Source organism: Carettochelys insculpta, chromosome 2 (assembly GCF_033958435.1).
Source record: "Carettochelys insculpta isolate YL-2023 chromosome 2, ASM3395843v1, whole genome shotgun sequence".
Classification (NCBI taxonomy): Eukaryota; Metazoa; Chordata; order Testudines; family Carettochelyidae; genus Carettochelys; species Carettochelys insculpta.
Window position 1 is genome coordinate 214,165,444 of NC_134138.1, and position 17,619 is coordinate 214,183,062.

General features: G+C 44.1%; 1 protein-coding gene across 2 annotated transcripts in view; it reads left to right on the forward strand.

The window, feature by feature from the left end:
- CPVL (carboxypeptidase vitellogenic like) overlaps window positions 1-17,619 on the forward strand; it is a 108,203-nt gene that overhangs the window by 16,730 nt on the left and 73,854 nt on the right. For both annotated transcript variants that reach the window (XM_074986147.1, XM_074986148.1), the window contains exons 2-6: window positions 3,612-3,818; window positions 6,420-6,538; window positions 11,630-11,744; window positions 15,051-15,109; window positions 15,678-15,754. In XM_074986147.1, the coding sequence (XP_074842248.1) occupies window positions 3,629-3,818; window positions 6,420-6,538; window positions 11,630-11,744; window positions 15,051-15,109; window positions 15,678-15,754 (560 nt within the window). In that variant the 5' untranslated portion in view covers window positions 3,612-3,628. The remainder of the gene's footprint in view (window positions 1-3,611; window positions 3,819-6,419; window positions 6,539-11,629; window positions 11,745-15,050; window positions 15,110-15,677; window positions 15,755-17,619) is intronic.

Consider the following 17,619-nt stretch of genomic DNA (forward strand, 5'->3'; position numbering starts at 1 on the left):
ATTTGAAGTGTGCTTAAAATGTTCTTAAATTCCAAGGACTTCCTGTGTGATGGTTAGTAGTACTTTTTCCACTGGAGTCTGCCTTGCAGGAAGGTCAAAGAGTGTTGAAGTACATGTACTTAAAAACAGATATTGTCTTTGAATGAGTGACTTAGGATAGCAAAGAAAAACTTGAATTGAAGCCATTGCAAAATTCCAAGCAAAAGCATCAGTTTTCCTCCTGCCGGGCTTTTTCAAGGGTTGAACTGGAAAGAAAAGAAAGAAGAAACCTTGAGGTCATTCTGTTCTCGGCAGAGAGGTGTGTGACAGTAAAGGTTCATTTGTCATAGATCTGCAATGGAAGAAAATCAATGTAGAGTTAGGGCAAATAATTGCTCCAACTTCTTTTGCGTTAGAGAGCAGTTCTGTTGCTACATAATCTCTGAACACAACTGGAATTATCATTGATTGACTTTGCTCTCTTATGCCTTCTCTATATTTACCAGGGGGGCATGGAGGGAAGCAGTGTCTCTTGTTAGAAGCTGCAGTTTAAAATACTTTGAGGTTGGAGCCGTGCTAACGGCTTGTGTAAATATTTATATCTTTGCATGTACATTAACTTCCAATGAAACTGAGACAGATGGCGGAAGTATTTGCTCTTCCCATGTTTTGTTTCTTCTGTGATGTCTCTGTAGGGTGACCATATTTCGCTATGCCAAATAGAGGACACCTTGGGGGAGTGGTGCAGCTCCCTGGTTGTGGCTTCCAAGTGAGAGTAGGTCACTGGCTGCCCCATCTCCAGTTACAGGGGTGGTTGCCCTGCAAAAGAAGGGTGGATTCTCTGGGCGCGCCATGCTGCCCAGCTCTGGGAATGCTGTGGGGATGCTCCCTGGCTTTACCAGTGGCTGACCTATGCCACCCTGTGTGTGTGTGGGGGGGGGGGGGATGCTGCCCAGCTGTGGGGGGTGACTGTGGGTCCCTGCTGCCCCACACTCTTTGAGCTCTGGGAATGGGGCTGACATCATGCAGGGGATCTCCCTGGTTGCCCCATGCCTCTGGATGCTGGGAATGGGGCTGCCGCCTTGCAGGGGAACTCCCCGGTGGCCCCACATGTTGGGGCCACTGGCAATGAGGCTTCTGCCCCATGGGGGACTTCCTTGGCTATGCCACATCTCGGGGGGTGGGCAGTGGGGCCGCTGCCCCACAGAAGAGATCCCTGGCTGTGGGGGACTCCCTGACTGGGTGGTGGGGTGGGTAAAGGGGATGCTGTTCTGCAGTGGGGAGTGGGCTAACTCCCCACAGTGGTCTCCCTGGCTGTGGGGGCAGCTGCCCTATGGAGGGGCTGCCCAGCACTGTTGGGGCACGAGGTCCCCTGTAAAATCTTGGCGGGGGGAGGTTCCGGGGATGGACAAAACACACTACCCTACCCCCCAACATACCCTGCCTTGCCGCTATGGCAGGGCCCTGGCTCCTTCTCCTGCTGCTGCCTGTACTGGCTGGTCAGTACGTGCTGCATGTGCTGTCTGGCCAGCACCTGATTGATTTTTGCCTGCAGCTGCGCTGACTTGGGGAAAGGCCAGCTCAGCAGGGGGAGTGAATATAGGGGGACGATTAGCATTTTTTTTTTTTTTTTTTTTTTTTCAAAAAACAGACAGGATGCCTGCCTAAAATATGGGAGTGGCCCAGTGAAAACGGGATGGAGGGTCACCCTATGTCTCTGTGAAGTAACACTGCTTTAAATTCCAAGGGATACAGCATGTGCATGAGAGGGTAACCAGTTGTACCTCAAGAACTCCATTAGACTGCATGCTTGCAAGACGGTTGCTGCCTTTGCTTTCTCTTTTTAGACATAAAACTGCCCCCATTTTCCCCCTTTGTATGACAGCATGCCACAAACCTTAGTTACATATAATATCTTCCTTCTAGGTCTCCACTTACCATTCAGAATGATCCCCACCCTTCATATAGCAAAACTGTTCACGTCTTTTTCCTGTGTCTCACGGCCCATCACCTAATGCAAGAGATCCAGGCAACAGGTTCACTGCTCAGCTAAAAGAGGTCATGCTGTCTCCAGCCTGTCCCTTGCTAGCTTACCAGCTTTTTGCCCCCTGCCCTTTTTGGGCTCACTTTGTTTTATTGACCCCTCAGGGAGCTCTCTCAGTTTTTTTTTCCATTTAGTCACAAGGGTTTAGTCATTCTTTCCTCGGTGTCTCTTCAGTTCTTTGCTTGGGAGGGAGATAGCAGGTGTTCTCCAGACTTCCCTACAGAGAGGCTTTCCAGCAGCTGCTGCCTCTCACATAGGCTCTTTCCCAGGCTGTGCAGCTGGGCTTGAGTTTGTTTACCTTGCTTATGTGATCCTAGGACACTCTAGTTGGTCCTGATGGACTACATCCTCGGAATTCCTAGCTGTGCTGGGCCACACCTGTACTTTTGGGGTTTAGTGGTGCTCTGGTGCAGTGCTGGGTAGATATCCCCCATGTGTAGGCTTGACAACTACACATACACTTTAAAAATGACAGTTGAAACCTCTTTGCTATAAATTAATCCCACCCTCCGATGTCGGAAACACCACAAGGAGGTATTTGAATGATTTATTCAAATTACAGTAGCAGCTGGAGGCCCCGATCAGGGGGTTGGTGCCCCATTGTGCTTGGCAGGATGCGCACATAAGAGAGACAGTTTTTCTACACCAGCGTTTAAATATTTTGCTTTCTGGGCTGGTGTTCTGCTTCTTGTTTGTGGAATATGTTTGTGGGGTGGGTGTAGTGTGGTTTTTTTGTACTTATGATCATTTAAGTGGAAACAACATATGTTGAACCTCTCTAATGGCATTCTTTCATTCAGCAACATCTGTAATCCAGCATGATTTTAATTAGTCAGATGACCACTTACTGTGGGTGTCGCCATGTTTCCCATGGTCCCATAAAGCTCATGTATAGACGCCATTCGTAGCTCTGTGTTTTGTACTGTTATTTAGCTGTAATTTACCCCTAAATGTCTTCTAAGAGCCCAGTAAGCAGTGGGAGTGTTGGTTATGCTGGTAGACAGTATTGACTTCCTGTCCTGATTCTTTCATCTGGCACTGATCAGACCCTGAGGGTGCCAGAGTAGAGAGGTTTCACTTGTACTGAACTCTGCAAAAAAAAGTTCTAGGTTGGTTTATTTTGCATTTATAAAAGGCCTTTTAAGCCTGAGCCTGTGTGCCAGAGGCAAACAACTCCGAAGTTCAAGATGCTGAAGAGCCAGAGTTGAACTCTGTAGCCTGGCTGCTCTCTGGTTTAAGAACACGATTACTGGTGTGGGATCGTGTCTTTTAAGTATATTTGTGAAAGCTTTCCAGATCCTCCCACTGAGTAATGCCAATAGTAAAAGTTGTCTGCTTTGTAGTTATAAGAAAGACAGCAAGCTACTCTCCACAATTTTGGTTTATTGCTGTGGAAGTGAGAACAACTTAGACGTGCAGGTGATTTGTTCCGCGTTAGATATGAGACAATGAGTGCCTAGATGATTCCTAATACTCATGTTAGGGTGGGAATAAAACTATATGACGTGATAAATAATTAAATAAAACAAAATGATTGCAACAGCAAATTCCTTTTCGTCTGTGACTTGTGGCATACTTCCTTTTCTAGGGGGATTAAATGACAAAATGTGTAAGACGACAGTCTTGCTGACTTTGCTGAGCCTGAGTGTGACCTTTGAGCTAGGCTGTACTCATAAACAAGGGAGTGCTTTTCGCAGCATGTTTAAAAGAATCAAGTGTTCCACGCCATCAAGTGGAGACCCAGGGCAGCCGCTGTTTCTTACCCCTTATATTGAAAGTGGAAGAACCGAGGAAGGTAAGAACAACTTTACAAACTACCTGCCTAGAAAACCTCCTTCTTTGCAAGCTTTCGATAGAACGTTACTAACTTGTACTCATGCCTGGGAAACAATTGTCAATTACAGAAGACTGGAAGCTATAGGGCAGTCATGTCCAAAAGAAATTTGATCACCATGACCCTGTCCATCCCCCACTGAGCCAGAAGCTGCCCCCTCCTAGCCAGGCTCCTCCCACCTGCTGTGCAAACTGCTGGTGACTCACAGGAGCGGTGGTGTGAGGCGCGCAGAATGAGATGCCCTGCTGTGGCTCGAGGCATGCGACATGAGGTGCCCCACCGTGGCTGGAGGCACCGCCACTGGAGGTGCACAGCGTGAGATGTCCCGTGGCTGAAGCTGCCTGGGGCTGTGCCTGGAACCATGTTGTGAGTTGCTTCTGCAGCTGCTGCCACGTGCTCGTCCCTCCAGGTGGCGGGGCACACGTGCAGAGTGGGCAGAGGGCGTTCAACGTGTGTGGCTGTAACAAGCCATTTCACCAGACGGTGGTGTCCAGTTCACCACGTGTAGTGAATGGGAAGTGTATTGGACACCGTGGCTATAGGGCGTATCTACACAGATATTAAAAAAACAAATGATCTGTGGCTGACCCCAAAGGTAGCTGAGGTGGGCTCTGGGACAGCTTCACCTGATGCTGTGCTGTGGGGCTTTCATCTCCGTGTGGCCACACCCATATCCTGTGCCTCATCAAACTTACAACCATGCAAAATGTGTCACGGTCCATGAAATCTGGCCTTTTGTGTGCTTTTACTCTGTGCTGAAATAGTAGTCCCATTGCTCAATGAAGAGGGAGAAGCAATAAAAAAAGAAAATACTGGAAATGGCAGACATGCTTAATGACGTCTTTATTTCGGTTTTCACCAAGAAGGTTAGTGGCGACTGGCTGCCTAACAAAGTGACTGCTAGTGGAAATAGGGTAGGTTCAGAAATAAATATAGGAAAAGAAAAAGTTAAAAATTACTTAGAGAAGTTAGAAATCTTTAAGTCACTGGGACCTGATGAGATGCATCCTAGAATACTGAAGGAGCTGAGAGACGAGGAATCTGAACCATTATCTATTATCTTTGAAAAGTCACAGAAGTTGGGAGAGGTTCCAGAGGACTGGAAAGGGGCAAATATAGTGCTGGATCTATGAAGAGGGAAATAAAAATAACCCAGGAAATTGCAGACCAGTCAGCTTAACTTTTGTGCTAGGAAAAATAATGGAGCAAATAATTAAGGAATTCATCTGCCAACATCTGGTAGATAAGATGTTGGTTAACAGCCAGCATGGAAGTCTAAAGAGCAAGTTATGTCAAACCCATCTGATAGCTTTCTTTGATAGGCTAAAAAGTCTTGTGGATAAAAGGGAAATGGTAGACCTGGCATGCCAAGTGTTTAGTAAAGCATTTGATAGGGTCTTACATGACCTTATGAATAAACTAGGGAAATGCAATCTAGATGGACAATCTACTATAAAGTACAGTAAACCCCCAAAATGCACGAGTTCGAGTTCTATTTAACTCGCATTAATGTGAGTTAGGTGCAACTTGAAGCCACTGTGCGGCTGTTTGCCTGCCCAGCTTTCCCAGCTGGGAAAAACTGGCCTGGCAGCTGCGGTGGCATGGCTTCTCCCCGGCTTCCCTCCGGCTGGGAGATGCCACGCCACTGTACCTGTCTGCCTGGCATGGCCTCTCACAGCGGCGGGAAGCCAGGTGGATAGCTGTGCCTAGCTCCCGAAGTGGTGGGGAGCCTGCCTGGTTCCCAGCTGCCTGCCACTAGCAGGAACCAGGAAACTGACCAGTGATGTGCTGGTCAGTTGTCTGGCTCCTGCCAATGGAGGGGAGCTGGGAGTCAGGCTGCCTCATGGTCCCTGGCTCTCCTCCACTCACTGGAGCCAGGAAACTGACGAGGGCTTGTGCCCTCATCAGTTTGCTGGCTCTCCTGTGTTGCGCAGGAAATTTGATTTATGTGGGGGTTGGGAGAGCACAACCTTCATGTAAGTCGGGGGGTCTACTGTAGTGAGTGTGTGTTAAAGGTCTGCAGTCAGGCTGGAAGAGCATAAAAAAGTGGGGTTCTGCAAGTGTCAGTTTTGGGACTGGTTCTGTTCAATAGCTTCATTTAAATTTAGATAATGGCATAGAGAGTACACTTAGAAATTTTGCGGGTGATACAAGCTGTGAGGGTTTGTGGTGCTTTGGAGGATAGGGTCATAATGCAGAAACATCTGGGCAAACTGGAGGAATGGTCTGAGGTAAATAGGATGACATTTAATAAGGACAATGCCACCTTCTCCTTGGACAATTATGGTCTTCAGGTTGAGGAAGATGTGGCCTTTCTGCAATTCCACAGAGAGAGGGTAGGCTCCAGCAAGTATGGCTGCTTGAGGGGTCGATATGCTATGGAAGGGGAGTAGGTAGGCGGTTCCCTCCTTGTTCTCTTCTTCTGTGGTAAGTTAGGGATCTGCGTGTCCCTGGGTTTATTTCTTGTAATGACAGATGTGTTAGCTTGAATACCCTTCTCTTTGTTAATGCTGGTGTGATATTTTTTTTTGTTTTGTTTTTGTTTATTTTGTCTTTCTCTAGGAAGGCAGTTAAGTTTGGTAGGGCCTCTCCAAGGAGTAAATGTGAAGAGTTACTCAGGCTATCTCACAGTGAACAAGACTCACAACAGCAATCTCTTCTTCTGGTTCTTCCCTGCTGAGGTAAATATAACACTGAGATGAAATAGTCCTGCACATTTAAAAAACAAACCAGTCCTCCCTCCTCCAATACTTTATGGCATTGCTTTGTGTGTTTACAATAGAAAGCTGACTTTATAGAATAGCAATACTTTACCTTGAAGGCTAGGCCTGGCACAAGCCAAGCAAAATAGGAAAGGACGAACATCTATTTAATGGTGGTCAGATGACATAATAAATTGCACTTGAACTTTACCCCCTTCTTTTGCCTGACCACAAAATTGTAATTTGCTGCAGGTTGGCTTGAAACTGCTGTAGACTGACTTGAAAAGTCCAAAACTGATTCCAGATCAGTGTGTTTATCAAACTGGATGTAGTGTAGGGAAGCTGCATTTAGAGTAGTTGTCCTAATTAAAGTAGCTTTGTAGAAACAGGCAATAGTGAGAATAAAAGGGTTACCATAACCTCATTTTTGTTATTGCTAATTAATCTTTTGTATCTGTACCCACTCTTGTGCTGTTCTCTTCCTTGTCCTTGATCTCACTCACTTTGTTTATAACCTTCTGCTTGTTATGTCTTCTGTATAGATTGGATTATTGTCAGTGTGTTACTTTGCTGAGAATTATCCCAAGGTCTAATTATGCCCATTTCATCATGTATATGATAGAAAGCTTGGTATTGTAACTCTGTTCTTTTAGAAATAAATCACTGATGATTTTTTAAAGGGTAAAAATCAGTGTAACTTTCAATATTGTTTGGTTTGTTGGTTACAGGGGGATTCATTTATTGTTTGGAAGTTATATGAGACTGTAAGGTGAAGCTGTATTGAAATACAATATTAAATCTTAGAGCTGCTGTTTTTCAAACTGTTAGCATAATAAATCTATTTTGGGCAATCTTCAGTTAGCCCAGCTTTATCATACTATATTATGTACTGTATTTTTTTGCATCAAAGGATGCCGATGAGCTGTACCAGCTTGTAAATTATGCCTTTTTCTGAACGGGGAAGTGGATTTGAGACATATGGCAAGGTGATGTCACCAAATTAGGATTGCTCGGTGTCTCCAAATGTGGCCCTGTGATAGGTAGTGGTGGCTGCAGGGATTTGACTAAAATCATTGTTTTCTTATCCAGACTTTTTGTTTCTGTTGAAAAGAGGTTAGTGATTACAACTGTTTAGTCTTCAGTGATAGATAACTGTCTTGTGACTAGGCTCTATGTGTTGCTGTAACTGACTGTTCCTGCTCTTGCAAATGAGAAGCTTGTTGAGGCTAGCACTGTGGTTAGCCTTGTGCACTTCTGCTGTTTTGTTTTCGCTACCTTTGTTGTGCTGTATCGGTGGGTCATCCCAAAATAATACCTAGCTGTTTCTGATTATTTTCAGTAGCTGATCAGGCATGTGTTCTTTGTCTGAAGAACTTACATAAATAAAACTTATTTCAAGAGCTTATACTCCTCAAGTGTATTGGTCTGCCAAGTCACGTGTGAAGATCTGTCCCCAGGAAAGCATTGTTAAGAGGGTGAGGTATGAGAGGTTTCTGCATTGTTAAGAGGGTGAGAGGTATGAGAGGTTTCTCCTTGGGAAATAAGGAAAATGTTCTGAAACAGTGAATATGGAGGAATTGAGGGAAGAAGTCACAAAAGAGTTGACTTCACTAAAGTTAGGAAAAATATCTAAACGTTAATCTTAACATGTTTATGAAATTTTGTTTTCAGGGTAACCTATTTTCTTCCCCTCCCTAAATTCAAAACCCAGAAAGCAATGAAAGTGCTGATAATGCTGCTAAGCTACTTATCTACTGATTTCCTTGTACCAATACAGTAAAATTGTGTAAGAACACAAAAAACATTGTTATGTAGAGAGCTGATAAGCCTTGGCAAGGCGTAGATTTGTGTAGGGGACACTTCTACATGAGAAGAAGGCTCTGTCGACAGACGTTACTGTTGGAAGGGTTTTCCTGGCAAAACTTTTGTTGACAGATTGTGTCTACACATAAAAGAAGATAGAAAGAGTGATCTGCTCTGTCGACAGAGAGCAGCCAGACTGCCTGGCCCTCTCTTGACAGACTGGCTGACCAGAAGCTATGCAAACAGGGCTTCCCGGTGAACTGGAAGCCCTGTCTGCCGACAAAAGGGCCCTGGAGCATCTACACAGCTGTTTTGTTGACAGAACGCTAGAACGGGGAGCAGTATAAGACTGCTGGCGAATGTCCCAGGTTTTGTCGACAAACTGTCGACAAGGTGCATTTGCCGTGTAGACACCCTGAGGTTTTTTTTCTGTCAAAGCCTGGTTTTGCTGGGAAAAGCCGCTTGTGTAGACATGACCAGGGTGTATCAGTGTAGTCATACATTATTAAAGAACGTTGCAAATGTTACTCTGTTTATTCACTTTGGTGAAATAAAAATAGAGACCTACTCACTACAATACTGAGTTCCTGTAGTACATCAAATTCTATGGCTCATTACTGTGAGGTCTCGAGGGTGCTGGACTAAAGAGGCTCAACTTGTACAAATAACGAAATCTTAGAACAGTGAACTTAAATGGAGATAAAGTTGAGGCCATCAGGCTGACAAGTCTCATTGCATCATGGTTTTTGTGCATTTGTTGGTTAATGAATATCTTAGGGAAAAGGAACTTGTCCCTGTGTATAAAAATAGACTTCTAAGAATTAGAATTAGTAGATGTAAAGCCATTTTTCAGTTAATATTATAAGAGTGCTGCTGTGACAGTCCCACTGTTTCTGTACTCTTGTCAAATAAACTGTCATATTCCTGGGCTTTCTACTTGGACAGGATACAGAACTGACTCCGGAAGGAGCCTCTAAGGGAAGGTTGCTATTTATTACCGAAGAAACCATTTAACAATTCTTTGTTCCTTTGATGCAAAAGAAGCAAATTAGTGCTGCCAGGTGAAAGAAAAATGTAGTGTTTTTAAAACCACCCAGAGTTTAATTTCTTTTTGCTGTTGGCAAATTTTAAAAATATCCTGTAGGGGGTGCCAGAAGAATTCCATGAACAGCTGCCACAGAAGTTCAGTTGAATACTTAACTAACATCACCAGTTGTTGTCCTTAAATAATATCGTTTCTGTTATCAGAAGGCACATTAATATCGTATTTGGCAGTCTGTAGTGTGTTCCTGGGTTCTTGTGGCCTTCCTGTTAAAGAAATGGTAGATCAAGGGCAAAAATACTCAATGCCTGTTTTCCAAAGAGGCACTTCTGTGGTCAGTTGGACTTAGTTTTCCAAGGTATGAGATACGTTTGAAAATGGGACATAGGCATTTTTGAATTTGATTGTTCTAAATGCTGGAGTTTCTGGCGAAATCAGATAACTTTTTCAGAAATGCTATCTCTATTAAATTTCGATGGTATGATCTACACCTGTCAAAAATAGAGAAGGGAAGGCTCTTATGATACGTTCCGTTTTCCAAGATTTTGGACAAAGGGGGGAAAAATTAAACCCCCAATGAAAATAGCTTAAACGTTTCTCTGCAGTATTCTGAGCTAAATATTGTATTAGTGTGAATAAACTGAAACTGGCTACAAATAGTTAAGTGATACCTAACAATGAGCATTTTTCAGTTCCCATCACCTGCTCCTCTGTGCCACTGATGACTCTTTCTTGTTATCTGTTACTTCCTTTGTCTTTGTCTCTTGTCTTGGATTTTAGCTTTTGGGACAGGGACTGACTTTTTGTTGCGTTTGTATAATGAGACCCTGATCTGTGAATGGAGCCACTAAGTAGCATTGCAGTACAAATATTTAATAATTGTAACTACAGGATGCACCTGAGAGAACCAGCATTCTCTGGGTCTGGCAATCAGACCAGAGAGGCTCCTGGACTCAAGGGCTGAGGCAGGAGGGCAACCTAAGCTGGTCTCTCAGCAGTCCCACAGGGGATAGTGGGTCCAGGGCTGGAGGCAGTGTCCCCTGCAGGTCTGTGGGGGGCCAGGATTGGGAAGCCGGCAGCCCCGCAGTGCTGGGGCTGGAGCTGTGGTCTGGGAGCTGGCAGCCCCACATGAAGTCAGGGTACTGCAGCTGGAGCAGGGGAACAGGAATCCCCCAGCTGTCCTGAATGGAGCTCTGCACCAGGGAGGAGAGACTGCTGCAGCAGTGAGCTGTGGCAGGCCAGTGGGGGGGGGCCAGGGACCGGAGGGGCATTAAGGACTCCTGGTCTGGCAAAATCCCTTGTTTGGGATCACTGAGGCGCTGAGGGTGCCGGATGAGAGAGGTGGAACCTGTAGGCTCAGTTCTCTCCCCTGTGCCCCAGGTTCTTCTGTTACCCAGGATACCCTAGCTACTTATCAGACGTGGTTTTTTTTTTTTTCCATCTGCTCCCAACATAAGTCCTACTTGGTCTTTACTTCTGGAATGGGAGACTTTGAAACCTGCCTCTTTCTCTTTGCCATTGTGAAGCTTGCCCATTTACGGCGTGGTAGAGGCTGGCTGACTGGCTCTTGCTAGCCGTGTTAGTTTTGGGCAAGCATCCTCCCTAAAGACAAATCATACAAGAATGAAATGTTAGAGATCTGTGAGACGCGCAGCGTGTGTCAGTATGGCAGCTGAGAGGTGTGATTCCCAGCCTGGGTAGACAGATGCGTGCAAGCTTAGCTCCAGCTAGCCTACTAAAAATAGCATGGACATTTGTGGCATTGACGGTGACTTGTGCCAGCTCTTGCCTGACACTGAATTTGAGCTCGGTTGGCTAGCCCAAGATGCCACCTGTGCTAGTACACCCCCACTAATCTGTTGTCAGTGTGCTAACATGAGCTGAACTAGTGCAAGTCCGTCTACATGCATTGTGACTCATACTCATCCAGCTGCAGTATAGACACGCCCTTAATGATTCGAAGATGCTAAAACCTATTCTTGTCAAGGAGGGTAACGAGGTGTTTTTCTTTTCATATAGAGCATGTCTCCTGTGATGCATCAGGGCAGCTGCATCGATATAGTGCCTGGTGAAAAAGTGTTCTGCTGATGGAGGAGCACTTGCCCCTCAGCATAATCATCCCACCTCCACGAGAGGCTCCATTGACAGGAGAGTCCTGAGCAAAGTGGTGGTAGTGTAGACTGTCCCATATAATGTTTTTTTTTTTTTGTCTCTTCTCTGAACAGGTGAAGCCAGAGGATGCTCCAGTCCTGCTTTGGCTCCAAGGTGGACCAGGCGGAACATCGATGTTTGGGCTTTTTGTTGAACATGGCCCGTATGTTGTCGATAAGGATCTCCGATGTAAGCATTGATTGTGTTCAAGAGAGTCTCTTTCTGCTATTGCTTAAAAACTAAATCGGTATAGCTCTCTGGTCATGACTGTGGGAAAAAACTACAACCTGACTAAAGCAGGTATGCTAACGAAATCACCAGCGTAGATGTAGCTGTGCTACCAGAAGAATGGTTCTATCAGCATGACTAATATCGTTTGGGGAAGTGGTGTGCCAGCACTGACATTAAAAACTAATGCTGTTGTATATACTGTGTCTGCGCTAGGGGGATTTGCCAGTTTAAACTCTATAGTATAGATATAGCCTTAGCTTTCCACCTTGTCGTGAAGAGCCTTGCTATACTTCTAGGTATGGAATTATTTTCTCTTTTCTCTATTCTGACTCTGTGTGTGTGTGTGTGTGTGTGTGTGTGTGTGTGTGTGTGAGAGAGAGAGCGCAATTTGAAAACTATTTGATATGTCTTCTGATAATATTTGTTTTATGTATATTTTGGAATGTGTTTTATTTCAACACGGGAAGCTAATAAAAGCTTTAAGTAGTATTAAGAATACTGTTTAAAACGTGTGACTTTTTAGTCACCTAGTTACCAAAATGAACCTTCTCTTTTCATTCAGCATGAAAATCACCATTATTTTGAGAAAGGAGTGGGGAGCAGAACTGAACTTTTTAAAAAAGGAAAGGGTTTAGATTTCAGCATGATATGTGAGGAGCTGCGTTGAGCTTAACTCTGGAATGGTTGGGCAGAAGCATCTGAAAATTAAAAAAGAAAAAAAATTGTGTTACTTTAACTTTCTAAAAATTGGAATGTCCCATTATTGTAGGCTTTGGCATACAGGAGATGTGCAGCGTGGCAGACTGAGATGCTTTTATCCCATAACCTCCATGTTTGATATTTTCTGCCTAACTGTCTTTCACGCCATCGTGAATGTTCCATTAACACTACTTTTCATTTCCCAGCCCATGTTAATGTTATATCATGTATGGAGTGCACAAGAATTTTGTGCTAGAAATATGAAATTAGAAAAGTAACTTGCATTTTGAGCAAAAAAAGACTTATTTCCAGATTTATATAAATGTAATGAATATACTATGAACTTTGGTACAAGTCGTATCTCCCTTGTCCAACACTCTTGGGACCTGAGTGGTCCTGGATGAGGGGAGGTCAGGCATCCTGGCTGCAGGGCCGCCGGCCTCCTGTCTGGGCTTCCCTACCGGCCACCACAGGCTCCCTGCATCCAGGATGCCCAGAGGTGTGGGGGGTGTCACTCCTGCCGTGTTCTCCTGCAGGGCTGCCAGGCTGTTCCACATTGTCCAGGTTCCCCGCTGCTGCAGGGATGCTGGCGGGGGTCCATGCCCCAGCCAACTCCCTGACATGGGGCTGCCGGGGTCCCTTACCCTGGCTGAGGTCCCTGTGGCTGCGATGTTGCTGGTGGGGCTCCATGCCCCATCCAGGCTCATGTATTAGGGCTCCCCAACGTGGCTCCCTGCTTCAGGGCTGCCCCAGGGGTCTCCAGAGCAGGCTGCCAACAGGGTTTCCTGCCACCAGCAGGGCACCTCGGTAGCCCAGCAGCTGGGGCTCTCTGGTCTAGCAATGTCTGTGGGCTTGCTGGATGAGGGGTGTTGCTGGACAAGAGTTTCAACTTGTATTCAAAACCTGTGAAAGGATTCATGATATTTGTTGCTTTAATCCAAGTTAAACCCACTTAGTAGGTAGACTTCCGTATAGCTGGGCACCGATGGAGAGTACTGGTCATATTAGGATGCTGCTGTGCTATGAATCATAGAATGCTAGGAATGGTCCCATGGCAAGACCAAGTACTATCTCTGGAGATATTTAAGAACAGGTTAAACGTTTGTCTAACCTGTTCTTAAATATCTCCAGAGATGGAGATTCCACCGCCTCCCTAGGCAATTTATTCCAGTGTTTGACCACCCTGACAGTTAGGAACTTTTAAAGTTGGATATCCAATTGGTAGTAAACTATAGTTGATATTATAGGTAGTCTAAATTTGGCTTGATTAAATTGGGGTATAAAGCAGGGTGGGGAACTTATTTTGGGTCAGGTGCCAGTGACCCCACAGAAAAGTCAGATGAGAGCCACAAAAGTGAGAAGCAAAAAAAAAAAAAAAAAAAAAACTTGCCTTACAGACGTGGCTCCTGACTGAGAAAAATTTAAGAAAACATTAGTCTAGAGGGGCTCAGGCTAGTAGATTTTGAGGGCCACCCAGGCTCTGGGGTGGAGCCTAAAATGAGGGGTTCAGTGTGTGGGAGGGTGCTGCCAGGGAGCAGACTTGAGGTGGGGGGACTGGGTGGGAGAGAGGGTACAGGAGTGGGCTGGGGTCTGGGAAGGTGGGAGGGTTCAGAAACAGGCTTGGGTGGGAGAGCTGGGCGGGAGGTGTAGGGTGGAGCATGGGTCCAAGGTCTGGTCGGGAGGGTGGCAGGGTTCAGGAGTTCGGCTCAGGGCTGGGGAGTCTGGGTACAAGGAGGGGGAGGGTACAAGGTACAGGAGGGAGGGTACAAGAGCAGTGTGGGAATTGGGTGGGGCTCAGGAGTGGGCTGTGGGCGCAGGGTCTGTGTGATAGTGGGGGGGGTGTGCTTTATCTGTGCAGCTCCTGGGGAGTCACATGGTTCTGTCTCTATCGAATGTAAAAACTTTATTAATTGGTATATACATGTGACTTCCAATACATAAAAACAGTAACACATTGGATGGATGGATGAGCCTGAGACCTTGCAGACAATTGTGCTGCACCCCACCCCCCTTATGAAATTTCACACCCCGTCCCCGAGGGGGGCTTGCCTCCCACTTTGTGCACCTCTGCTGTAAGGTAGATGGTGTTAGAGCTGGTCAGATATTAGGTTGCCAGGATTTTTTAACATGGACAAAACAACATATTTTTCCCTAGCCTTTTTCTTGAATCAGTTTTGTCTGAAACAGAAGACCAGTTTTTTAGATCTCTGTTTTCTATCAGCCTGAAAATATTGGCAATACGCAACTGAAAACAGGGTGTGATAATGAGGAACTGTCAGGCAACCTCAATAGCTGGTGCTATTAGCCCCATCTATAACATGGAATATTTTGGCAAAATACGCTACCTTGTTTTGTTTTTTTCATGGGCATATTAATATCAAGTATTATGGTTGTTTCCAAGCGAGGCCATTGAAATGAGGAGTTATAAGAACGTGTTTGTCTTGATTTGCAATGAAAGTGTGTGATGAGAATTTTTGTATTGATGTTTGCTAGTCCGTTCTGTAGCATAACTCCTTGATTAAATAACTTAAGTGGTAATGACTAGAATGCCTTTTATTTTAATAGTGCATAAACGGAAATTTCCTTGGACGTCTAATTTTTCCATGCTTTACATTGACAATCCAGTAAGTACGTAATATAAAATTAATATATGGTAAGTGTATTGTTTATTTGATATTGTAATATTAACCATGTATACTTTTAAAACATTGTCTTGGTAATCTTATTCAAACATGCAGAAGAATTTAACAAATGCTGGGTGCATCCCTTTGTCTGCTACCGGAAGGCTCATTTCATTCTAGAGAATGATGGAGTGAAATATTGACTGTGACTTACAAATTACTAACAAGGTGTACTTTAAAAGTAATTTTGTTTTTAGGAAAAGGATCAAGAATATATTGCCACTTTCTCTTTCTTGCCAAGATGAAAGCTTGGATTTTGTTTTGCACCATTTGGTGAGCTCATCATGTCAGAAAACAGCATAGAGGATATAGTCTATCTAGAGTGCAGAAATAAAGTTTCTGACATTTTAGATGCCATAATTAGTTATAACTTAATTTACAAATTTTTGTAAAATATATGGCTTCTCTCTCAATTCAATCTTACTTTGTCACATGGCCAAAGAAAAAAAGCTGTTAAGGAGCTAGAAGCAAATTTGTTCTCAGATCCCATGAGTGTTTGTTTCATTATCAGGTTGGCACTGGCTTCAGTTTTACTGATGATTCAGGATATGCAGTGAACCAAGATGATGTGGGAAGAGATTTATACAGGTAAATCGTGTCACCTTCCTTCATATTTTTTTTCCTTTTTGTTCATTCCTGTCTGCCTTTATTTCCCAAAAGCTGGCACTGCTGACATCTTCTGGCCAACTTCAAAACCATTTTAATTAACGTTTACAGAAAATAAATGTCTTTGTTTTTATTGCAGATAATTTTTTCATGACATTAGGATCATGCAGAGTGGATACACTTCTAGTTCATTCTACTTCTAGAGAGATTCACAGTGCGTCTGAGGAATACTGCTGAATTCAGTTATATGTCTAGTACTGGAGTGAACTTTAAGTGTCACCAGTTATTTAGTTCAGTAACCAGTATGTTGAACAAGAGGAAATAAAAGCACAAACACTTTAGGAGAGACTAATGGAGGGGGAGGGATGGGGACTTGGTTTCTGTTGATGCTTTTTTAAATGGCCATTTTCCCCTCTCCTGCCTGAAACTTCCTCTTGCTAGACAGCCTCTTGTCCTCATGGTCCCCAGACCTTCCTCAGCAAACTTTCACCAGAGGTTCCTGAGGCAGTGCACCTGTCCAAAAAGGTTAAAGTAAATCAAGATTCAGGATGGGACCTTGCACTGAGATCTGCAGAGGGGAACCCCAGAGAGGTTTGACCTACATAGGACTCTGTTTGCGTGGATTTAATTGCTGGAACAGGGCTTCAGAATCTTAATCATTTATTCAAAATGTGTGGTTTGTCTATTGAGGCGGAACTATAGTTGATTGGATTTTGTTCTTGTTTTTTTTTTCCTCACATGGAATAAAAAATTTATTCTCGCCTTCCATTGGTCCTTTTGCAGAACAGAATCTTGAGAAGAGCAGAACGCTCCATTGAATATCTTTGTGTCAAAAATATTTGCTTTAACACAAAAATCTGTTGAGGGATGCATGTCCGTATTCCTAAACGTTAGACTTCGATCCTACAGGGAGCTGAGCACTTAAGCACGTGCTTTGCTGTTCTTGACAGAAATGCTCTGCTGAGCTGGTCCAGGGTGCTCAGCCCCTGGCAGGATGGAACTGCAGCTCTCTTTCTTCTCTGGAAGACCACGTGTTCAAACAGACTTACTTTTTTGTTTGTGTTACTCCCATAGTTTAACTGGCAGACATCTTGGCTTTAATATGGAATTCAAGAAGTAATTTTCATAAGTTTTGGAACTGCTTTTTGTTGTTAGATTTTTCTCTAGGACTTTGTTACAAATTCCAGCTGACCTTGTATGTGGCTATTTACTGTAGGCATGTGACACATCTCCTTTTGCATGACATGTATAAAGAGCAGCTAATTCAAAGCATCCATTGTTTATAGCTGCTTTTTAGTTCTTTTAGCTTCAGGCTTTCCAAGCTGAAGAATAGCTAATCAAAGGGTAATGCAGAAAACTGATTTCAGCTGTCCCTTCCTGCGTTTCTCATTTTTCGTTCATCCCACCCTCTTTCCTGCAATTCAGAGGTGAGAGAAAGAAGGCAAGTCTAAAAGCTTCATAAGAAATTTGGGTCTAGTTACAGGAAATTGAGCATTAATGGTCAGGGGTTTTTTAAGCCTTCTGTGAAATCTCAACCTCCTCATTTATTTATTTATTTGTTACAAATTGTTTCACTCTTATAATCTTAGTAATGGACCCTTGTGCCTTCAAAGTGTAGTTATGATCACGATGGTATCTGTAGGTTATTCCGTGGCACCGATTTAGAGAGATGACAGCACTCTTCTTGGCATAGTCATAAGTCAAGGACAGTTGCAATTTCCTCTCTCTGCCTTCTTTGAAGGACATATTTGTTTCTTTCAAGAGTAGCATTTATAGCTTCCTTAGCTGAAATTGGTAAATGGAGTTTCACTCACATCAAAGGAGACAAAAGTTAGTTAAACTTTAGT